General features: G+C 45.0%; 1 protein-coding gene across 1 annotated transcript in view; it reads right to left on the reverse strand.

Annotated features, from left to right (window-relative positions):
• The window catches only part of LOC146867724 (SPARC-like), a 641752-nt gene that overhangs the window by 221398 nt on the left and 395008 nt on the right, over window positions 1-25346 (reverse strand). Inside the window, exons 5-6 of the mRNA XM_085615045.1 lie at window positions 24409-24530; window positions 18831-18988 (exon numbers count right to left, since the gene is read on the reverse strand). Coding sequence (XP_085471171.1) covers window positions 18831-18988; window positions 24409-24530 — 280 coding nt within the window. The remainder of the gene's footprint in view (window positions 1-18830; window positions 18989-24408; window positions 24531-25346) is intronic.

The following is a 25346-nucleotide window of genomic DNA, read 5'->3' on the forward strand; positions in this document are numbered from 1 at the left end:
GTAGCAAATAAGAAATTGACTAGTCCATTGACGGAGCCAATTCCGGTGAGGATAGGAACTTTCAGAGACAGGCACCAGTTTGTGGTGTGCGATTCAAGTGCAGTTTGCTTGTTAGGTAGAGATCTGTTATGCAAGCTGAATTGCACCATCTATTGTACCCCGTAGGGAGTGGAAGTACAGACGAGGGACGATGATGCGACCTTTAAGGTTGCAAATCAGCGCGTGTGCATAGAATTGTATGCAGCGCTGACAGTGGAGGAACTTCCACTTGATCTGAGGGATTCCGTGTCAATTGATGTGTGGGATCTCAGTGGAGAAGAGATCGGATTGGTCAAAGGCATAGACCCAGTAAAAATTCAGGTCAAGCCGAATGTAGAATTTCCTAGGACGCCTCAGTATAATATGTCGCCTGAAACTATTGCAGGGATCAAGCCTGTAATTGAATCCATGATCAAGCAGGGAATTCTAAAAGAGATTATGGGTAGCCCATGCAATTCACCTATCCTGGGACTACAGAAACCGAGTGTGAAATTCAGGATTGTACAAGATCTGCGAAAAGTTAATGAGATAGTCGTTCCATGTTGTCCAGTGGTACCGAATCCGTCTGTAATCTTGTTTCAGATCCCATGCGAAGCTGAGTGGTTCACAGTGATTGACTTGTGCCAAGCATTCTTCTTGATTGCTCTACATGAGGAGAGCCAATTTCTTTTTGCTTTCCGGCTGGAGAATCGTGTGTTAACGTGATGTCGTATCCCACAGGGGTATACGGAGAGCCCGTCTATCTTTAATCAGATCTTGAAGAAGAATCTTGAAGGTCTTGTGTTGCCGCAGAACTCCGTTCTGGTGCAATACATTGGCGATTTGCTCGTTGCGTCAGAAACTGAAGACGCTTGCAGGATCGATACCATTGCCTTGCTGAATTATCTGGCAGAGAATGGACACAAGGTATCTCCGAGCAAATTGCAGTACTGCCTGAGTGAAGTGCAGTATTTGGGTCACAGAATTGAGAAAGGCAAGGGAAAGGTGTCGCCAGACCGCATTGAGGCTATTATGAATATGCCAGTGCCTATCACTCAGAGAGAAGTCAGAATGTTCCTGGGGATGGTTTGCTATTGTCGCCAATGGATTCCCAATTTCTCCTTTGAAGCGAAGCCCTTACAACGGCTGGCACACAAGGATGTGAGAGATCCGGTACCATGGGACGAAGACTGTTTGAGATCATTTTTGAGGCTGAGAGAAGCCTTGTGTTGCGCCCCAGCTTTGGGAATGCCTGATTATAACAAGGCATTCGCACTATTCTGCTGCGAGAGGGAAGGTTGTGCATTGGCAGTTCTGACTCAGAGTCATGGAGGTATCCGTAGACCAGTCGCCTGCTTCTCAGCTACTGTAGATCCAGTAGCTTCTGCGTTGCCCGGATGTCTCAAGTCCGTTGCAGCAACGGGTGTCAGTATTGAAAGATGTGAGAGCATTGTAATGGGACATCCGCTTACAGTCTATGTACCACATTCTGTTGAACGGTTGATGACAAGGACTAAAACACAGCACCTCACAAACAATCGATTGACACATTATGAGCAAGTCATCCTTGCTGCAGAAAATGTGACTTTGAAGAGGTGTTCTGTTTTTAATCCTGCGACATTGATGCCTATCCCAAATGTAGATGATGAAGATTGTGAGGATCATGACTGTCTTGATGTTACTGAAATCTGCACCAAAACGAGACCAAACATTGTTGATGAACCGCTCCTTGGCCCTAATAAAATCTTCTTTGTGGACGGTTCATGTCTAAGAGACAGTGCTGGTCGATTGAGAGCAGTGTTTGCTGTGTGTGCCATCACAGGGGTGGTTGAAGCTGCTTGTTTAGAAGGAGTACACTCCGCACAGGTGGCTGAAATCATCGCCTTGACCCATGCCTGTTTGGCTGCTTACCAGATTCGGATAACGATTGATACCGATAGTCAGTACGGGTTTGGTGTTGTTCACGACTTTGGACAGTTATGGTCCCAGAGAGGGTTCATGACATCTTCTGGTTCACCCATCAGAAATGGGGAATATGTGAGACAGTTGTTGGAAGCATTGCAATGTCCAAAAGAAATTGCAGTTGTCAAATGTTCAGCTCATTCCAAAGGAAGCGACTTCGTGTCCTTGGGAAACAACTACGCGGATGAAGTTGCCCGATTTTGTGCAGAACAGGGATGCATATTTACTGGAGGGTATACTGGAGAAAGCCAAGAAAGAACCGATCTCAGCATGATGTTGGCCATGGCTGATACATGGGAGGAGCTAAAGCTACTGCAGGATGAGGTTACTGATCAGGAATGAGATGGTTGGATACGAGCAGGATGTGAAAAGGGAGATGTGGATGTGTGGGTTTCAAGCGATGGACGAGCTGTATTGCTAGAATGTCTGTTGAGCCCAATGGCAAGATTGATTCATGGCGCAGTACATCTTGGTAGAGATGCGATGGTGCGAGTGTTTCGACAGACATGGTATAATCTGAAGTTTCGTGCAGTAGCTGAAGCTGTGTGTCAGAGGTGTGTTACATGTCAGCAGATGAATGCAGGAAAGAGAACTGCTGTGACTTTAAGCCACATCGGGAGGTCAGGAGGGCCTCTCAATAGGATGCAGTTGGATTTTATCGAGATGCCAAAATGCAATGGACTGAGGTACATCTTAGTTGTGGTATGTGTATTTTCAAGATGGGTGGAGGCTTACCCAACACGCAGATGTGACACACCCACTGTAGCTAAGCTGTTACTGAGAGAGCTTATCCCGAGGTTCGGTTTCCCGACCTCTCTGGAGTCAGATAGAGGGACACATTTCCATAGTGAAATCATGAAATTGCTCTGTGCTGCCTTGAATGTGGATCAGAGACTGCATTGCAGTTGTCGACCAGAGGCTTCTGGGATTGTGGAACCGATTAATGGGACTTTAAAAGCCCGGATGGCAAAAGTGTGTTCTTCGACATCCCTGAAATGGCCCGCGGCACTACCCTTAGTTCTCATGAGTCTCCGTAGTGTTCCTGGTAGAAGGACTGGGTTGTCACCTCATGAGATACTCATGGGGAGAGCGATGAGATTACCAGCGATGAAGTACTGGGTATTTTAAGCCCAGCGGTGCAGGGGAACACACCCTATGACTTCGGGGTTCTTCCTGATTCAGACCTACAGAAACACAGAGTCTTCTGGGTGAAGTCAAAGATCAGTTTATTGGCTGCAGACCAATTACAGGCGTCCTAGAAGTACAACAGCGTGTATGTTCTCAGGAGACTGCTAAAAATCACAGAAACGGGCTTCTCCTTAAATACAGATTTTCCTGCCTCAGGCATACATTCCTAAGTTTACGATATGGCTATTACATATATATATTACAAACGAAAAGGCAGAGTCATGATGACCATCCCACATTCCAGTGAAGCCAGCCCGCAATTATTTACACAGCAAAGCTCAGATCCCACATCAGATATCGATAGGCCCCAATAAACATGAGCATCTCCTGTTTTGGGAAACAAGCCATAAAGCAGGAACAGCCAGGTGTGAAAGAGATTAGCTGGAGGCTTGTGTAGGATGAAAAGACTTTATGGTGTGTCAAGCCCTGATGCTAATCACAGGTGGCCAGAGGACGGGGAACTCGTGAGACCAGTTTGACCTGGGGCAGCGGAGCCAAGCTGCCCAGGTCACAGAAAAGTCAAGGAAAGGCACATGTGCTCTAAAAGGCCCGTTTTAGCTTCATGCTATATAGCCTATGTGAGGGCAACCATAAGATGGCCACCGATACAAAATGGAACCCACGTAGTGATGTGAAATAGCGTACACACAGTGCATTCATAGCTAAAACGTTACAAAAAGCACTTGTACATACCGCATTAACCATTCGCGGTTCACTATTACCGGGATAGACAGGGGTAGGGTCCTGCCTCCTACGCGGTCCCAAATTTTAAAGTACGACAGACCCTCCTTTTGCCCTTACATAGGCAATAACTATGCTCATTTCAATCCGAGTCTAGGTCAATATTCACAAAGTCATGGAGATGTTGCTGTAGCATCATCCTATTACTTAGCTCGTCCCTCGATACAGGTTTCCTTACACATAATGTAGCACAAAGGCCACATATCGCAGGAGCACACTGTATGCACAGACAGAACAGGAAAAGGATGACTAAGATCATTCCAATGACCATCAGAACTTTCCAACCCCAGGCAGATATCAATTCCCAGAACCACCCCACCAGTGACCAATTTCCTTTATCCACGTGTATGGACTCAGATATTTTATGCAATTTGGAGATGGCTTGATAAACTGTTGGGGCGTTGTCTGGTATGAAAATGCAACAACTGGATTGGATAACCTTACATACCCCACCACGGTCTGCAAGTATGACGTCTAGAACCATGCGGTTCTGCAAAGTCATGAGGCGATCCGCTTGGAGCTCAGCTGTCAAATTACCAAGGGCACCAGCCGTAACATTAACAGTGGACTCAACCACACGAGTCAGTTGTCTCAGGTTCCTACTATTAACCATAGGTCCCCAAAATGGCAGGAAACCCAAAAAGAAATCTCCCGCTTCCTGACCGGCAGTATCCTCCTTACTAATCACGCCTCTCACAACTCTGGTCTTGTGATAGTCAGAGGCGGCAGTAAATGTTGGCGGTAGCAGATTTGCAATATAACATGTGCCCGAGAAATCAGGGGGCAACCATGTATATGCTCGGTCATTGCAGATAAAATATGTACCCTTGGCAGCCAAAAACACAGGGGAAAACTGTGACGGAAAAGTGTACGTTTCAGTACAGTCACTTCTTCCCAGTTGAGCTCTAGGATTCTGACCATTACCTTGCAAACAGAACCGACCTATGTGGGGTACGACCCAGATTGGGGATGAGATTTTCCGTTGTCTTTCACCTAGACTAATACTATACCCCGTCGCGTTCCACCCTACATAAGCTCTCAGCTCTTCTTTGGGAATGGATGAGTATGCATCGATATCTCTACTCATATCGGCAACTCCTTTCATTAAAGCTTTATTATTGGTGCTAGGTCTGATGGAACGCGGTTGTCGCGGGGAGTATACTTCTAGTGCATAAAGAAACATGGTCTGGAATGCCCATGACGATCCATTTTAACTATACGGCAGCACTAGATAAGGAATACCCTTATTAATGGTATGTGGCATTAAACCACACACCCAGCAATTGGTTGTATTCATGACTAGCTGGTGCTGGTGCAGGAGCTGAATAAACGAGTTATTCACAAACTCTGATCGTCTAACTTGTTCATGTTCAGGCAGAGGGTGAAAAGAGTGTGAGGAGACAGTAGGAGGAGGTATAGGCTGTATAGTGGGGGCAATGGGCTCTTGAGAGGAGAAGAATACAAATCCTACAGTAAACATGATCATACTACATAATACAAACAGGCATAAAAACACAAAACGTTTGCTTTTCGTCATTTTACATATTCTTGCTTTAAAATTCATTTCCTCAGTGAGTCTCTCCATCTTACAAAACTCCATCCTCTAATCGTGCCGCTCGCGGTGGGTGAGTTTCTTCTGCTAAGGGGTACGCCTGTCAGTCCAGGGAACGCCCTAGACCAACCAGAACCGTCGACCTAACGTCTTCGGCCTGTACCCCAAAGTCTTGGCACCGCGACCCTGCGGCGGAACCCGGATGGTGGTTCAAAAAACTAAAATCAAGAAAGTCCTTCAGATGGGAGAGCTCTGGTTATCAAAAAATAGAAAGGTAAAAGGAAAAGAATATTTATTTGTCCATAGGCCTTGGCCTTAAATCGTAGCGAGAACGGCCAGGTACTGTTTGATCTTGGAACAAGAGTTCAGGCTCTGTGGTGTCCAATCGAATTGACGGTGGCACAGCTTCTTGCAAAATGTCGTCACTCTCCTGCGCTGAAGTTGTGCCTTTTATGCGTGCATCACTGAACGGCACAAAACGAGGTACAGTGTCTGTTTCAGAGTCTGCGATACCCTCCTGGACCCACTGGTCATACGGCAGAGGCAAAGGGATCCTTTTCACGTGGGTGCCGTGGATCCAGTTTTTCTTCCCCTTCACTCGAACGGCTGATCTTGTCGACAGCAGCACAAGGTGAGGGCCAATCCAGCGGGGCTCCTCATTGGTTTTCCGCTGAAAGTTTTTCACAAGGATCCACGTGCCTGGTTCGATAGGGTGTCCAGGAGCTTCAGAAGCCGGGGGGAGAGTATCATGCACCTGTTGGTGTAAAACACGCAGTTTAGCTGTCAATTCGTGGAAGTAATCAAACAGTACCGGATGCTCGATTTCACTGAATTTCATCGGTCTTGGCACACCCCATACATTGGCCGGGCGGCCAAAAACGACCTCGTAGGGACTAAGTCCCACTCGTGAGTGAACGGTCATTCTGGTGGATAGGAGTGCTAAAGGCAGAGCGTCAGGCCATTTAAGACCTGAGCTCGCTTGGATTTTGGCCAGCTTGAGTTTGAGAGCGCCGTTGTAGCGCTCTACTAATCCAGCTGATTGGGGGTGGTTTGCAGCGTGAAACTTCTGCCTTATACCTAGTCCCTCACACACATTCTTCATCACTTTACCCACAAACTCACTTCCATTATCACTCCACACCATTCTTGGCATTCCAAACCTAGGGAAAAATTCCTTCACAAGGGCTTTGGCTGTGGATAGAGCAGTGTTATCTTTTAGAGGATAGGCCTCTATCCATTTTGAGAAAGCGCAAACAACCACCAATACATATTTCAGGTTGTTGCATCTTTCCATGTGGATAAAATCTAGCTGCAAAACTTCAAATGGATATGATGGAGGCGCAAAATGACCAGCTGGAGTTGGGGTTCCCCTACCAGGGTTGTACTTCAAGCATACCATACAACTCTTGACCACATTTTCTGCACACTTAGGAATTCCAGCATTCTGCCATACTGGAGCCAACATCTTACAGATTCCTTTCGTACTGATGTGTGCCATTCCATGTGCCATAGTAACCACTGGAAGCACATATGCATCAGGTAACAACCATCGCCTATGTTCTGACAAATCAATCCAACAACCATTCTCATCCAACTTACCCATACTTTCTCTCCACTTGCTTAACTCTTTCTCTGTGGCTTCAGCTTGAAGGGACTTTACACTCTCTATTGTGTTTTCACACATTCCAACATCACCAACCCATCTGGCAGGGCCTGCAACATACATTCGAGTCTTCACATCTTTTGCTGTTTCTTTCGCGACTTCATCAGCAAACGCATTACCACGACCAACATCATCAGTGATTTTCTTGTGCGCACTGCATTTCATAATCGCAACTTGTAACGGTAGGGTCAGTGACTCAAGAAGATCATTCCCCAACTTGCCATTCTGAATCTTAGCTCCATGCGAAGTCAGGAACCCACGTTCCTTCCACAATCGCCCAAAACTATGAGCCACGCCAAAGGCGTACTGGCTGTCTGTGTATATATTCACTCTCATTCCTTCAGACAACACGCATGCTCTCGTAAGGGCAATCAATTCTGCTGCTTGAGCCGAATTTTGTGGCACACGCGCAGTTTCAACAATCGTGTGCAAAGTCGTGATAGCATTTGCAGCAGTCGTATCACCATTCGGAAGCTTGAAACACGAACCATCCACCCATAAAGTACCATCACACTCAGTCAGGGGAGTATCTTTGAGATCTACTCTTCCTTTCGTCTCTTCTTCTGTTCTTAACAGACAATCATGTTGCTCAATCTCATCTAGGTCTGCTGGGATTGGTAATAGTGTAGCTGGATTCAATGTGTTACATCTCTTTATGTGTATATGATTTGCTAACAGTGTCAGCTCATAACCAGATAATCGCGCACTAGTTAAGTGTTGTGTCTTAGTCCTGTTTAACAATGTGTCCACAGCATGTGGAACCATAACGATCAATGTATTATCCATTACTAGGCCAGCATACTGTCGAATAGACATAGCTGCGGCGGCTGTGGCTCTCAGACAACTTGGCAATGCCCTCGCTACAGGGTCCAAGGTTGACGAAAAATACGCGCATGGACGCGGTCTGTCGCCAAAAGGCTGTGTTAACACTGATAATGCGCAACCATCTTTCTCATGAACATACAATGTAAAAGGCTTGCTGTAGTCAGGGGTACCCAACACAGGAGCTGAACACAATGCATTACGCAATTCCAAAAAACTTTTCTGACACTCTTCAGACCATGGGATAGGATTCGGTGTGTCTTTACATGTTAATGCTAACAAAGGTTTTGCCAACAAGGAAAAACTTGGTATCCAATGCCTACAGTATGAAGTAATGCCCAAGAAAGCACACACTTCTCTCTGTGTTCTTGGCACACTCAACTGTGCAATGGCTTGAATTCTTTCTGGGGTCAGTTTCCTTCCCTCCTTCGATAAGAGATGACCTAGGTAGGTCACCTCTTGTCGACAATATTGCAGCTTTGAGAGAGACACTTTGTGATGGGAGGCAGACAAATGACGCAACAATGATAAGGTAGCGTTTTTGCAAATCTTTTCAGTATCCGCGGCGATAAATAAATCGTCGACGTACTGAATGAGGATAGCGCCACTGGGTAAAACCAGTGCATCAAGCTGCGCTTTTAAAGCCTGACTATATATTGATGGACTTTCACAGTAGCCCTGGGGAGCGCGTTTAAAGCGGAAACTTCGACCTCCTAAACTAAAGCCAAAAATGTCTCTGCTCTCTTCTGCAATTGGGATGCTAAAGAAAGCATTCTTTAGATCGATCACTGAGAACCATGCAGCGGAGGCTGGAATCATGGTTAACAAGGCAGTTATATCAGGGACAACTGGAAACTGTGGCACAACAATCTTATTAACCTCTCTAAGATCAATCACAAATCTGTAAACAGGTGGCTGTGAAGGGTCCGTTCGTTTTAAGACAGGTAAAACAGGACTATTGCAAACGTTGCCTCTTGTCTCTTCAATTACACCCTTATTAATCAAATCACTGACAATTGCTAACAATGCCTTCTGACCTTCATTAGAGATCTTGTACTGAGGAATGCGTGGCAATCTGACATTGGCTTTTAAAGTGACCACATATGGCGGTATTTCCAAGAGACCCACATCATTGGGACCAGTAGCCCAAAGGGCATCCGGAAGGGATGACAATTCAGGTGGCATTGTAATTTTAGACAAATACATCGGGGAAATCACTTTCTTGCCTAATGTAAGTTGTACTCCTGAGGGAGAACAATATAGCGTTGCATGCAATCTTTTTAGCAAATCTAAGCCTAGCAAATTTTCACCACAACCTGTCGTTAGAATGAGGGGCGCTTTTAGCTCACAAGGTCCAACAGAAAGTGACATAGGACTAGAAATCGGGTTCCTAACTGGGGCGCCAGGAAAACCTACTGAGACATTCATTTCGCCAGACAAAGGCGCGCCAGGGAGTTTTGAATGCATGATTGAACTCTTTGCAGCACCAGTATCCAGCAGAAAGGGCTACGTTACATTTGCAGTAGTTACTTTAACATAAGGTCCGCTCTGATCCACTGGCACTGAAACAACTCCCTCTCTCTGTCTATGGCTGTCCTAGTAATCATCATCTTCTACATTGTCATCTTCTGCATAATAATCATTATTGTAATACTGAGCTGTATTACCAGTCGCGTTGGCTTGCTGATCAAAGCGATTTATGGTATTTTGAGGCGGAAGAGGACGCGCGTTCTGGGGAGCATTTCCACGCCCTCTGCCTCTAGGAGCTTGCTGACCACCTCTACCTCTTGCGCCATACACATTACTGTTACGCTGCATCAATTTAGGGCAACTATATTTAAAATGACCTTCCTCTTTGCAATATGAACATTGGTTGGGACCTACAGGGATTCGTGGTTGATAATACCCGTTCATTTGCTGATTACTCTGAAACTGTTGGGGCTGCTGATAGATACCTTGTGTTTGCCTGTAATTACTCTGTCCTCCACGTGGCGGATAGGCTTGCTGTAAAAGGACCTTTGTCTTTAGTTCTTTCGTTTTCTTATCTGTTCTATCCTTCTCATCTTTGTCTCTATTCTCATAATACTGTGCAGTAGCCAGTATTTGCGCTGAAGAGGAAACAGCCCAAGAACTTTCTAAATCTTTTAATTTTTTACACAACTCGTGAAGTAGATTCTGCACAAATTTATCAACGAATAACAGTTGGCCACCTTCAGTGCTCATGTCTTGGCCACTGTGGTCAATAAACGTTTCTTCAAACCTGGTGAAGAAATCAGACACTGTCTCATCTTTCTTCTGCTTACATGCAGATAGTTTATCCCAATTTACGCGCATCGCAGGCATTATAGTTTTCATGTATGTAATAATTCTACCAGGGAGCGCTGCTATGAGGGGCTCAGGTTTTACACCACCAACTTGTCTAGTGTCTGCGGCAATGATATTAGCCCATGTGTCACCTAGTTCTGCAGCGTGATCTATATTACGAATGGATCCCCATAAAGGCTGTGGAACCACATTCCCAAACAGCATATCTATGTCGGCCAAATTCATGACACACGACTCTGCAGTTTGGGATAACTCCTTATAATATCCTGCAGGGTTTTTACGGGGATCAGGCAATGTCTGCTTAAGTGCTAACACATCAGATCTCTTCCATGGGACATGTACCCAAACATGCTGAAAGTGTGCTGGAGCAGCAGCAATACCTTGAGCGGCATCAGCCGCAACGGCTTCCTTCCATACCGGAGGGACTTCTCTCATGGGGTATTGTCGCGCTTTTCCCTCCTTCCCCACAGGGAAATCCTGGTCAAACAATGATTGCTGACAATCGCCATTTCTGAGGGACAGTAAAGTCGCACCTGCTTTATCTACATTGGGGCCCACAATTACACCTGTACCGAAATCAAATCGCACTCGACACAATTCCTGTGGGTTTGGGTTTGCACCCTTATCCTCCAATTCCTCACAGAGGAATTCACACATTTTATCAAAGACATACCTCTGTTTTGGGGCATCCCATTGGTGAAAAACGTTAACAACCTGTTCCACATCATAGAGTGAAGGGAAACCAATCCACCTACGCGCCAGATGATCTAAAACCTCTTTCTCTTCGGGACCAGGTAGCTGACTACACAATTGCTTACGCTGTAAGGCAGGAGTCGCACTAGATGACCCAAAGAGAGGCGACATTAAACTAGTAACTACATTAGCTAGTCGTTGTCGTGCTGAAGGAGAAGTTGAGGCGAAATCGGGGGGATAGACAGAGGGAAGAAAAACAGATTCAGATACAGGTACCTGGGTAGTGTAAGAAGGAGCGCCAGGGGAAGCCGCTGGAGTGCTAGGCAAAGTCGCAGGAAGCACGGGGGTAACAGGTAGCAAAACTGGCGGCCCTTGAGAGGGCTGCGCTGCAGGGATAGGAGCCAGCTGAGGAGGAGCTGGCGGCTGCGGGAAGGCTTGCGGCATATTTACTGGAGGCTGCGCATTTACAAGCTGTGGAGGTGCGGTGGCATTTTGCGCATATGGGGGTGGCGAACTTAGCAAATGGGACATTAGGGAATCTTTCTCATTCTCTTTTGTCTCATCTTGCACAAAGGGTGACAAAACAGGGTAACATTTATCAATCCCTAGTTTGCGCTGTCTGTGCAATTGCTCATTCATTTGTTCCTCCTCGTTATCTTTAAATTGCACAGCTGCCTGCATCACTGACATACCTCTCTCTCTCTTATCCCTTTTCGCTAGCTTTATTTCCTTCTGTTTGGCTTCCTTTCGCCATAGGCGGAAAGAATCAAACATCGCCGGCCGGGCTTTCTTTTTAAACAATTTAACTTCCAAATTATCTAAGATATCTGTATCGAAACTACCATTTTGGGGCCATTTTAAAACACCGTCCTTTCTGGTGTATCGGATCCATATTTCATTATATGCAATGGGGCCCACGCCATGTTTTACATAAAGCTCATAAGTTGGAGTTCCAATTGGAGGAACCGGACATGAATCCTCTAACTGGAAATCCCTTCCACAACCCAAACAAAACAATCTACAAAATACACTAGAACCAGGCATCTTCGCTCACTAGTCTAGTTTCAAAACGTCAAAGGATTATCGAATACGATAGTCTCGTGAATACACGAGTCCCCTGGCTTTGGGACTTGCAAGCACCAAATCAGAATGATCCCGAAGGATACCAAATTCAAACTGGGAGACGCTCCACTTATACTTAACTGAATATTGATGATCGATGGCGTCACCAGAAGACTCTCTCGATTGTTTCGCTCTACCAAAAATCGTCAAGGGTCCAAAACAGGGCGATTAATCAGGGCAGCAGTCCTTCGTAGCCGTCGGGACGCGGAGAACCTCGCAGAAAAGACCTTCGGACCACGTCGACATGCAGGGGTCGATGAAGTGGCGGCCTTCCTCCAGAATTTCCACACGAAGCTCCTCACGAACCTCTGGCTTGGACCGGTACCGCTGAAATCGCGCCGAGTTGGGCGCCAAACTGAAGTACTGGGTATTTTAAGCCCAGCGGTGCAGGGGAACACACCCTATGACTTCGGGGTTCTTCCTGTTTCAGACCTACAGAAACACAGAGTCTTCTGGGTGAAGTCAAAGATCAGTTTATTGGCTGCAGACCAATTACAGGCGTCCTAGAAGTACAACAGCGTGTATGTTCTCAGGAGACTGCTAAAAATCACAGAAACGGGCTTCTCCTTAAATACAGATTTTCCTGCCTCAGGCATACATTCCTAAGTTTACGATATGGCTATTACATATATACATTACAAACGAAAAGGCAGAGTCATGATGACCATCCCACATTCCAGTGAAGCCAGCCCGCAATTATTTACACAGCAAAGCTCAGATCCCACATCAGATATCGATAGGCCCCAATAAACATGAGCATCTCCTGTTTTGGGAAACAAGCCATAAAGCAGGAACAGCCAGGTGTGAAAGAGATTAGCTGGAGGCTTGTGTAGGATGAAAAGACTTTATGGTGTGTCAAGCCCTGATGCTAATCACAGGTGGCCAGAGGACGGGGAACTCGTGAGACCAGTTTGACCTGGGGCAGCGGAGCCAAGCTGCCCAGGTCACAGAAAAGTCAAGGAAAGGCACATGTGCTCTAAAAGGCCAGTTTTAGCTTCATGCTATATAGCCTATGTGAGGGCAACCATAAGATGGCCACCGATACAAAATGGAACCCACGTAGTGATGTGAAATAGCGTATACACAGTGCATTCATAGCTAAAACGTTACAAAAAGCACTTGTACATACCGCATTAACCATTCGCTATTACCGGGATAGACAGGGGTAGGGTCCTGCCTCCTACGCGGTCCCAAATTTTAAAGTACGACAGCAATACCTGCTACTGCTTTGATTAACATCACTGATGACTTGATTCTCGACTACTGTAAGGGCCTGGCTGATGTAGTCCGTTCTGTGTCTCAGCAGGTGCAAGCAGCAGCCGTTCCAGCCGCAAGTGACCTGTGCCACGACTTGTGCCCAGGGGATTGGGTGCTTGTGCGTAAACACGTGAGGAAGAGTTGCCTGGATGTTCGTTGGCATGGTCCGTACCAAGTAATACTGGTCACGAACACGGCAGTAAAGTGTGGGGGACTGCCGAACTGGGTGCACGCCTCCCATACCCACAGAGTTCCAGCACCCTTGGAAGATACAGCCCCTCACGTAAACGAAAATCCAGCTGAGGTGGCAGGGCCATCTGAGAGGGCAAGCCAAGCTGTGAGGGTTGCTGATGCAGTTGGTTGTGCACTAGATCGAGCTGAAAGGGGTTGTGCAAATCGAGGCCCCGAATTTGACTCAGATGGAGAAAGTGTTGCTGTGGGTGGAGCAGAGTCAAATTCTGCCGAAGAGGGAAGTAGTGTACAGGGTAGTCAAAGGGAGAGCAGAGGTGTCGCAGAAGCAGAAAGAGTTTTGCCTGTGAATCAGAGACGGCTAAACTTGATTGGCACCTGGAAGAGACCTTGCCCCAGTTTCTGAAACGTCCGAATCTGAGCAAAGTGACGAAGAGCAAGCTCGAGGTAATCTGAGAAGGTCAAGGAGAGCAAGAGTGCTGTGTCAAAGGTACGCATCACCAGAGTGGACATACGCTGTGACTGATGACCGGCATTCCGAGCACAGGGAGGCTGCGATCCTTGACGTTGGTCAGCAATTCTCCGAACCTGAAAATAGAGGTGTTGTTGCGAGTTCTAGGATTGGAAATCGAAGGAATACTGACCCTCAATATCCCGAATCCACCGCTTCTGAGTAAGGTTCATGAGTTGATTTTGGAGACGCTGGTTTTTGCGATTTTTGGTATTGTGCCACCACATCAGGAGTTGGTGATATTTCGTCTTGAAATTTTGCAAGGGGTTTTAGAGCTTTTGGGAGCGAATATCGTTCTGGACTGAAGGTAAACACTCTGTTGTACATAAAAATCCAAAAGAAGAAGATAACCTAGGCCCGAGTGGAAGAAGAATAAAGTTAGGGACTTTCCGTCGAAATGAATGAAGAAGGGCTAGGGAAGTCTTTTGTAGACTGTGTAAATAAGGAACTGAAAATTGCTAGGGGACTTCCAGCTTCAAGGTGGTGATTGAACTGGTTCGAAAGGCAACACCCGGAGGAGGAGAGACTCTTACATGTTGCAGTTGAACTGAAATTTGAGAATCTTGCAAAAATGGCAGATGCTGGAAATGGTCACAGTAGGGCTAAATTAGTGATAGGTACACTTTTAGGGGTAGTGATAGTTGCTATAGTTGTGATAGTTGTAGCCTCATATATTGTCTCACATGAGCAGGAGGGGGAGGTACAGGGGACACCTACACCTACCACCTTTAGCCAGAAAGAGGTTACTATAGGAGCTCAAAGAGCTTTGTTACTTGAAGAGAGTCGTAGATTTCATATAGATCTGTCTAGAAGTGACTTTAAACGTAATGCTTACGCAAAGCTGTTGTATGAGTATGTGGATGCAATGGATGCGAAAGATTGCTATGTGTGCATGAAGCTACCTTCTTCAGTAGATGAGGGTATTAGATACCATCATCTTCCATTAACCTATGGAATAACCTTGTAGTCTGTTGCTTAGTATCTTTTATGAGAGGAAATGATTTGAGTATTTCTTTTCCAATTATGATGCAGTACTTCCTGAAGTTCCAGCCTATAAGCATTTGAATAAGTACGATTATTACAAGTCAGAAGATAGACTTCGGAAGTATTTCATACCGACTTTGGAATTGGATATGGCTTATGCTCACCGACATAATTTGACATGTTCCTTGTCAGACACAGAAAAGAAGCTTATAGGTCAAGTAGAAGATAGAATAGAAAACAAACTCAGACACGAAATACAGGTGAGAGTCCAGTAGATTGGACTGATGAGGAGAGATTGCACAGATCTAAAGGCAGTTATAGACCCATAGCGCTAGATCAGACTCAGAAGAGAAAGTTGTGTGTAAGACGTCCACAGACTTATTATGAAAAAGTTTTGGTAGGACAGAGTACGTGTGACCATACCTTTACTATGGAGGACTCTGCTAAGAACTTTTTGCAAGGTCCGGTGCAAGTGATTCCAACTGTGTATTATGTGTGCGGAAGGAATGCCTATGTGAGGTTGCCTGCGAATTGGTATGGTACATGTTATTTGGCTATCATTTTTCCGAAGATTTATCCTGCGGAAGATTTAAATCTTTTGGAGACTGGACACTATTCTAAAGTACGGAGAGCTGCAAGTGCAGGAGCAGTGATTGGTGATATCTTTGGAGCGATGATACCGAGTTTGGGCATGATTTTGAATGATGTGAAGATAAGAAAGCTGGCGACTGTAGTTGATGAGTTCTCGATGAATACTGCAAGGTCTTTGCTGTTGGTGGATGGAGAGATGTTGTCGATAAGGACGATGGTTTTGCAAAATCGTCTTGCTTTAGATGTATTATTGGCAAAAGAGGGCGGAGTCTGTAAATTGTTGAAAGTTCAGGAATGCTGTACGTATATTCCAGACAATAGCAAGGATCTGGAGAAATATATAGATAACATTACCACGATTCATCAAGAGATTTCGGATCTGACTGAGGAAGGAGTGTGGGAGAAGATTGGAAAAGGATTTGGTCGTGTGGGAAGTTGGTTTGCGAGCTTGGGAAAAGGATTCCTTGGATTCGTGTTGAAGCCCCTTATTATTGTTGTGGTTTGTGTGATCTGCTTGTGGGGTACACAGAGGGAACAGGATCGAGAGAGCTCTCAGAGCGAGTGAGAGGCGAATGGCTAGACTGAGGGACAGTCAATATCAAAATCTTAAGAGAATGGAGAGGTTCCCACAGGGGAGGATGGCAACAAGCATTGTTTAGGCCGGTTCTTTCTCCAAGGGAAGAAATTGTGTGATGGTGTGATGACATTTGTCATCAAAGGGGGCAACTGATGAGTGTTATGAGATTCTGAGATTTGTAGGGGTGCATCATATTCACCGTTAGTCAGCACCCGCATATTAATCAATGTATGTTTAGAAGTGCCATAGAAATGTATTGCTGTAATCGTTTAACATAGAGGTGATTAAAATGTAATAACGCTTTTTGTGAAGATCAACGTTGCAAGTTATTGTGAATGTATCTAGTAAAATGCACAATGATTAGTTTTCGTACAATGCAATGTATTAGGTTAAACGTGTGACACGTTAAAATTACACGCGTAGAGTCTTAAGTATGCACATGAGGATACAGAACTAATGCTTAGAGTGTGATTTAATAGTGTGTTTGTTTTTGTAGAGGCCTGATCGCATATATGTTAGAAGAGAAGGGCCTGTTCATTTCCTTATGTTAGCTAATGTTGTAGGCCAAAAATGATTCCCTTGGTACGGCTTTGGGCTGCAGGGAAATGTAACATCTTAAAGACGTGAAATGGTTTCTCGTTCCCATGTTTCTGTTGCAGGTGCAAGGACATTTAGCTCGTTAGAGAGACTAGGTCTTTGTTTTAGGAGTTAGGATGCTGTGAGAAGCCAACAGGGTAGTGCATTGAAATGTAGAGATGATACTTCCAGCGGAGAAGGTGCTTGGGACCCAAGGCCAAGGCCAAGCTAACTGTCGTAGGACGCCAGACAAATTTGTGGAAAACTACCGAGAGAAGACCTGGCTGAAGAGGTGTGCCGAAGGCCGTGTTCTATGATTTTGGGGTTTTGTATTAGGGACAGTGCCCCATGGGTTGAGCAGATGAGGATTAGACGGGAAGCTAGAAGGGGCATCTTAGATCAAGCTCTGACTAAGGGAATGTACTTCTTAGGGAGTCATCACTTCTGACACCTTTTTCTTGATTTTCTTGCCTGGGATGGTAATGCTAAGTAGGGATGTCACCTTAGAGTTAGTGTAGGGACGGATTAACGCTTTTTCCTTCCTTGACTAATGATTCCTAATTTAGATATTGGCCTAACAATTGCCTTTTTGATGATTTTAGAATCAGTGATTCTTTTTGTCTTAAGTCGAATGAGAATCCTGCGTAGGCTTGCTTTTGTGTTAGTGTCCATTTACCTTCTACACCTTGTACTGAGGTGTTTGTATGTTCAGTTGTTTTTGGTTGTAATAAAATCCTACAAATTTTAGATTCGGAGTCAGTGGTCCTTTCCAAATGAAATCTAATTATGGTAAATATATTTTGACAATTGTATTTATCCCCTCCACACTATTTGCCAGATAAATAGATCCTGCCGACCTGTGAGGATTCTTGGAGATAACCAGGTAGGCAAGAATCCGGTCCTATCAGGAATGAAAACCTTGCTGTTTGGTAACATAAAGTTTACGTGATGGGTTTGTTGAGGTATTGCTTGCTGCAGATACCTCTGGAAATCACCAAGGTCGCAGGTTTGAATCCCAAATGAACTAATTTAATAATCTATTTGTACCTATAGAGGTGGGGGCCTCAACCTAATAATATTAATTTGATCAAGTGTTAAATAAAGAATGGACGTTTCGTTCATGCCTCGATGCAAATAGGCCATAACCATTTTTTCTTTAAAAATGGTGGAACTGATTGGTTAAATATAATAAATACACTAATACCACGTACCTCCTGCATAGCTTCTAAAACTTAACAACTAGCTGTTTACAAATCAAAACGCTTTAATGTTGAGAGAGAACTGTTCACCAATTAATCTCATGTTTATTTGGAATTCCTAACAATTATTGAATTATCCAATCAAAATCCTGGAGGCTGACAATTCCTCTCACACGCTCCTGGTCGTGGAGGTTGGAGAACAAATACTAAACGGTAGTAGAGGAAGTTCTTTAGACTGGCATGATGACTGCCTAAAATGTCATGGTGGTGGCATGGTTTTAGGAGAGTGTCTGCAAGCAACTTAGCAAGAAGGCAAAATATATCTTTTGAACCTTTCATCATTTCTTTGAAATTTATAATTTAGTGTTATTTGCATGATAAGCGCCTTAAAATAATAATAATCATCACCATCGTCAGAATAATCATAATAATCAATATGGCAGGTCACTCCTCTCATCAGCACACACTGATAAAGTTATCTTTCTTCTCTTAATCACATTTAACGGCAACACAAAAAGGACAACTATCCAGATGAGGGCTACAGGACCAGACACAACTCTCCCTCTAGGGAGAGACTGCCTGTCACGTGACCTGACCAGAAAAGTGGATGTGTATACATGGTGAGTCAACTTTCATTTCTGCTGTTAATATCTCTTCCTCCCCACCTCAATTTTTGTCTGACCAATAATATGACATGATCATATTGTTTACAAACTTTTAGTTCATTCCTAGATTCTCAAGAAAAAGAAAACGTTCAGTGCTAGTGGCTCGTGATACTTGTTTGTGTCTTACTGAAGGTTGGGAAAAACATTTTATTGCACAAAAGCCCAAACTTCTGGCATTATCAAGGCTTTTCTAACCTTTGCTATCTGTCGTCTCTCCTTCCTGCTCAAGCAAGTCTGTCCTCCAGTATTGCTGAGAGTGCCATTCCCAGATATCTGCCGCAGGTACAGGAACCAGTCAAGAAGGCGGTATGGAAATTGGTCGAATTCTCCCACAGAACAAACAGTTTGCAAAACTAAAAGAGAAGAAAAGAATGTCATTAGTGAACGAGGAAGGAGGATCAGAGAAGAAAGACATGAGTACATAAAATTAGTTTGAAAGGAAAGGTGTAGAGTAGTTGGTAGAAAGAGAAAATGAAACAAGAAAGAAAGGGGGAACATGTGACAAGAGATTCAGAGGAGGAACAACAGAGGTGAGCAGTGGATTTAGGAAGTAAGGTAATGGACTGAGCTGCTGGCAGGAAGGGAAAGGAGAAGGAAGGAACAAAGAAAGAAAGAAATAATGGCAGGGTTGGAAGAAGTGACGATTTAAATGCCAAATTTCCACCAGAGATATTTAATGTAGAAAATGATGTCTGTTTTATAACAGATAGTGCATATTTATACAAAACAAAGGTTGCAGAATGCAAACATTGTTTTCAGTGATCAGTGATAAAGTAGCAGGCATCAGAACTTGCAGGCCAATTTTCGAGGCTAGCTACTAATTGAAGACCAATGGGTCAATCACCGTAAGTGATGTTTAGTGCACGCCCCCAACACAACTCAGAGTTGCCACCCAGGATGTGTGTTAGGGAGTAAAAGAAGTTAGAAGATTGTCTGTAGGCCACAGGGGAAAGAGCTAATTCTGGGGGAAGGCTAGGCGAGATGGATGCTTCCATTGCCACAATAAGCAGGATTCTGATTTGCCCCTACAACCTAATTAATTTATTAAAGATGTTTTGTACTACACTGGCTCCTGCATCCTGCTTACCTCAGAGGACTTGGTTACAGAAATAACCCACCCCTGGTCAAAGGTTACACATTAGAGTAATGTCATTAGAGTAATGTCAGTCTATCCCTCCTTGGTACCTGTTCCAGTGCCACAGTTATAAGCACTCAGATGTACTGCAGGGGTTAGTATGGTGAAAGGTAAGATAGAGGAGTTACCAATACTGCCCTAAAGCAAATAGAGTTCACCTCAAATCTGAAATGAAGTTTTTGCTTCGGCCCCAATAATCACTGCATGTTATTTATAATGTCTCTGCAGAAGGACTCCAATGAGTTGTTATGTGTTGGTCAGGCTCGGACGTTAGACTGTTATCCATGCTCTCATTAAGCTGAAACCTCTGATTCCAGCTCATTGGTACGTTATGCATTGATAATCATAAGGAATCTTTATATTTGACTTTCAGATTCTGTGTGCATCAGAGACTCCATTCATCTGCCACTGGATGTCATCTCTTCAGCTGTTTAAGAGTAGTCAATGCATCTCTCAGTAAATGGGCTTTCATTTGTTTTCTAAACCACTAATGACTTAGCTTTCCTCTTGGTGTTATGTTGAGACAGTTTCAGTACTTTGGGCCTTTAACAAATGGGATCAGTCAATGCCCCTTAGTTGTTTGAATCTGGGTTTGATGATCAACAGGTGGTTGTTGAAGACTATGGCAGGTAGATAATGGCCTGCAAATGTCCGAAGATATTCTGAACCTTTACAACAATACGCCTCAACTATAAAATATGCAATGCAAATGGCGCATAGAATCCCAAATAAAAACCTGGATTTCATTGGATGGAAATGGAAGGAATATAGAACTGGTTTGGTGTGGTCCGATCAGAAAACAAGTCTCAGTTTAGATGCCTGGTTTTGCACTTGCTGAATCTGTTTGTAAATGTTTGGTGAAGGTTCCAGTAGCTTATAGTGCTGTAATAAAGTCAAGCACAAGGTTCTTGTAAGCTCTAATCAATGACTGTAGTCATCGGAGGGGGTGAGCTGCATTTGCTGCATAGAGCATTGCCATACTCCAGTGGGCTGGAGATGAGGGCCTGGGTGATGGTGCATCTTGAACTTTGGGGTACCCATTTGAATATCTTATGAAGCATACAGAGGATGAAAAACCAGGATGAGGAGACGGAGTTGACCTGAGTCATCAGAGTTAGCTTGTTGTCCAGAATAATACCTAGGTTCCTAGAGTGGTCAGTGGGGGTAGGAGTAGGTCTGAGTTCTGAAGGCCACCAGGGTGAGTCCCTTGGGGAGCTTTTGTTTCCGAAAATCAGTACCTCTGTCTTGTCCACGTTGACCTTCAGGCAGTTGCCCTTAATCCAGTTGGCGATGTCTGTCATGCAGCTATGGGAGGTGCTCTTGTTGTTGGAGGTGTCTTCGAAGAGGGAGAGGAGGAGTTGTATGTTTTCGGTGTAGGATAGGATGTTGAGTCCATGGGTTTTGGTGATGCTGGCCAGAGGTGTCATGTAAGTGTTGAAGAAGGTGGGACTAAGCAAGGATCCTTAGGGTACTCCACAGAAGATTTCTTTTGGTTCAGAGGTGATAGGGGGAATTTTGAATTTTTGCATTCTTCCAGACAGGAAAGAGGTGCACTATCTGAGTGCAGCTCCTTGGGTGCCTATGTTGTGCAGCCTTGTGATGAATGTGTGATGGAAGATCATATTGAAGGCTGCTGAGAGGCCTAGGGGGATGCAAACCATAGACTCTCCTCAGTTGAGTAGGGCTCAGATGTTGTTGGTAGCAGCAATTAGGGCTGTCTCAGTGCTGTGGCTGCAGAATCCGGATTGGGAGGAGTTGAGTAGGACGTTCCATTCCAGATGTGAGAAGAGGTGCTGGTTGATGGCTTTTTCTAATACTTTGGTGGGAACGGTCAGTAGTTGTTGAGTTCGCTGGGGTCTGCTGATATTTCTTGACTAGGGCATTGTTTTCTGCATGTTTCCAGTCCCTGGGGAATGTGGCGTGGCAATTGAGGTGTTGAACAAGGTGGTGTGTACGTGACTGATTCTGGCTTCATATAGGTTGAAGATTTGGTGAGGGCATGGGTTGGTTGGGGCCCCTAAGGCGACCAAGTTCATGATGGAGGCAGTGTCCTGTGGGGGGAGCTGACTCCATTCAGTTATTCGGATGTTTGTGGTGGTAGTGGGGTCGTTGTGTTGCTTGAAGAAGTCAGTGACTTTGGGCTGGATATTGAAGTTTCTGTAGATGTTGTCGATCTTGTCGTGGAGGAAGTTTGAAAGGGTGGCACAGGGTTCCTGTGAGGGGGTAATGTTGTTTGTTGGTGTTGCAACTGAGTGACTTTGACAGTGTTGAAGAATTTTTTGCTGTTGTGGAGATTTATTCGATGCATGAGGCTAAGGCCTTTTTCTTCGATTCTCTCAACTGTCTGTGGTAGAGATTGAGGGCTGTGTTGAAGGTGGTCTTGTTGGGCGTGTCCTTGCTGGTGTATCATCTCCTGTCCAGTTGTTTACATTATCGTTTAGTGGTTCTGAGGTCTTCAGTGTACCAGCTAGCCTGCATGGTGGACCTTCTGTGGGCATTGTTGCCAATAGGAGTGATGCTGTTGGCACAGTTGGTGATCCAATTATTGATGTTTATGATGTTCTGGTCTTGGTTGTTGGAGGAGAGAGTTGGGGGTGAGGAGGGTGTTGATCCATGTGTCTATTGAGACTTTGCTCCAGCTGCAGTGGGTGGCATTGGGCAGACAGTAGGAGGAGGTCCTTGAGCGGGTGATGTTGATGTGGACGATGAAGTGATCAGTCCAGATGAGTTACATGTTGTTGCTGTACCTGATGCAGTCACTGGAGGTGATGATGGAATCTAGCCTGTGGCCTGTGGTGTCCATGGGGTCATGGATGAGTTACTTCAGTCCGATGTTGTTCATGCTGTAGAGGAAATTGGTAGTGTTGAGGTCATTGTGGTCGCTGAGATCGAAGTTGAGGTCGCCAGGGAAAATGTAGTTTTCTGAGTCTATAGCATGGGGGCAGATGAATTCAGCGATGAAGTTCAGAAGGCTGGTCATGGTCCTGGAGGACGGTAGGTGAGGGTGCCCCTGATGGTGGTTTTGCTGTCTGTTTGATGTCGGAAATTGAGGTGTTCCATGGCTGAGGTGATGTTATTTGTAATGGTGTATTGGATGGATTCCTTGTGTAGGATGACGATCCTTCCGCCAGGCTTGTTGATGCAGTCGTGGTGAGTGATCTTGTATCCCTCATGTATTGTGATGGCGATGTCGGGTGCGGAAGTGGGGTTGAGCCAAGTCTCAGTGAGGAAGAGGACTTCAGGTGTGGGGAAGGAGATGATGTCCCAAATCTGGGTGATGTGTTTATATAGTGATTGTGGGTTAAAAAGGGCGCATGATAATTCATGTTTTTGTTTAGGTGGTGTGTTTGGGGTGGGGCTTGTCAGTGGGCTCATGTGTGTGCTGTGGCAGGTGAAGTGGTTGAAGGTGAAAGGTCCTACCGGTGAGTGTGGGTCGACACGGTGGCAGTTTGTTGCAGTGTCCGGAGTCAAGGGTGTAGATCCTGGAGATGGTGTATCTTCGAGGGGTGAGAGGATCTGGGTTCATATCCCTGGGTGCAGTCTAGGCATGGACAGGCACTGATGGGCTTGCCTTTGGAGCTGTGGCCTGCATTGAGTAGGTCTTGGGGTGGGCTGCGCTTCTGTTGGCGGGAAGAACGATCAGTGGGAAAACCCAAACAGTGGCAGTGTCACTGAATCAAGCTGGAACAAGCAGGAACTGGAGGCCACAGACAAGTGGATGGCTAGCTGTCCAGGTGCTTATAGCACTTAAAGTCCTCATACCAGACCCCATAGGGAGCTAACCTGATCAGCAATTTCTGCTAAAGATGCCTAGGACATCTATTACTCTTGTAGCAGATAAAAGACTCCTCTCTCAGTGGTCCATTTATATTTTATTTAAATAGGATGCTTGAAAGACAGACGTGGCTATATTACAGGTGGATGGCTAACACAAACTAAACTACAGCTGCCATATACATCCAGAACAAAATGTTGGGAACATGCTCTCATTTAAAGTAATCTAGTACTATAGCATTGGGGATTGTAGTAATATTGCATTACAGGACAGACCCACCATATCCATTAGCACCAGAAAAAAGCTGGTGCTAGTTTCTCATCTTTACTTTAACCCCTTCCCCGCTCATGACGGAACCGTTCCGTCATGAGCCACGGTTGCCGTGTGCTCATGACGGAACGGTTCCGTCATGACACGCCCGTTGGCGGCCGCTCCGCCTACGCGGCGCTGTTTCCCCGCCTGTGCGGGGGGACAACGCAAATGGGCGGAGTCATGACGGAACCGTTCCGTCATGAGCACAGCTCAACTGTGGTTCATGACGGAGCGGCTCCGTCATGAGCACAGGCCCACCGCGCTGCCCCCCTGCCCCCCCCCAGCGCTGCAGCGGAATGTCCGCAGCAGCGAAGGGGTTAAAAGCAGAAAAAATACAGAAAGTCATATTGTATATAAAGCTAAATTTACAATAGTTACACAATTACTAAGTGCAATTCTGATTTTACAGTGAATGTCTACCTTTTTCTTAAAGAGGGCTACAGTATGTCACATTATAATTGTTTCTAAATTGTGAGCAACACAATGCACAATGATTTACACAAATATTAAAAAGAATATTTTATGGAAAAATTCTGCAATCCAAATTGTACCTATGCACGGTCCCTTGTGGGCGAGTCCTATCCTGCGGCGCTTGCGACAGGCTTCCTTGTGCAGCAGGCACTGACTGAGGTAGGATTTTCCCGTCACACTGCACACTGGAGCATCCTCTATCCTGTAGAAAAATGAAAGCATTGATATCTGATAAGTCTTGTCGCTTTCCTGGCTACTGCTCAGGGATGAGAGTACTATTTCATTTTTTCTAGTATGTTTTATGACCCTAATTCATATCTTGTTCGTTTAAGTGGCACCACATGTCTGCTGTTTATTGACACTTAAAGACTAATTGCTACAAATCCATATTTCCATTTTGCTTGTCTGTGTGTGTCTGTGAGTGTGCCTGTGTGTGAGAGAGAAAGCCTAGAATGAGTGAATATGTTTGTGATTGTTCTTACATGATGATGGTTGTGTGTGCGTGTGCTGATGTGTGTGTGTATGTGCATATATGTATTCAAACATTTACATTGTGTAATCAAAGGGGGGAGGAAGAAGCGGTGATCCATTCAGCTTCCTATGCGAGGTAAATATTTAATGGGAGAATGGATCATTTGTACCTGTAATCCCAGGGTCAGGTATGGTAACCAACTTTTAAAACCCTCATTCACGTACAGGAGCGTTCAGAGCGGTATATCTTGAATCTCCGCTTCTCTTAGAACGTGAGAGCATCATCATCGGGTTTTTAGATAATATGCTTCCCTCCACCTAGAGGTTGACCCACTGGTTTTGACAGTTATGATCAGAGAATAGATGAAAACATAAAAAACGAAGTGAGTTAAAATTGCTTCGCTCTCCCTCCTAAACACACTTTATTCAGAAGAAGAGGTGGCAAGGTTAAACAAGCATTTGTAATAAAAAAGGTCTCGCATTTACTCCAGTTTGAGCTATTGACATTGCAAATAACAATGCCTTTTATTTTTGTTTTTGTGTTTAA

Source organism: Triturus cristatus, chromosome 1_2 (genome assembly GCF_964204655.1).
Source record: "Triturus cristatus chromosome 1_2, aTriCri1.1, whole genome shotgun sequence".
In the NCBI taxonomy this organism is placed as follows: domain Eukaryota; kingdom Metazoa; phylum Chordata; class Amphibia; order Caudata; family Salamandridae; genus Triturus; species Triturus cristatus.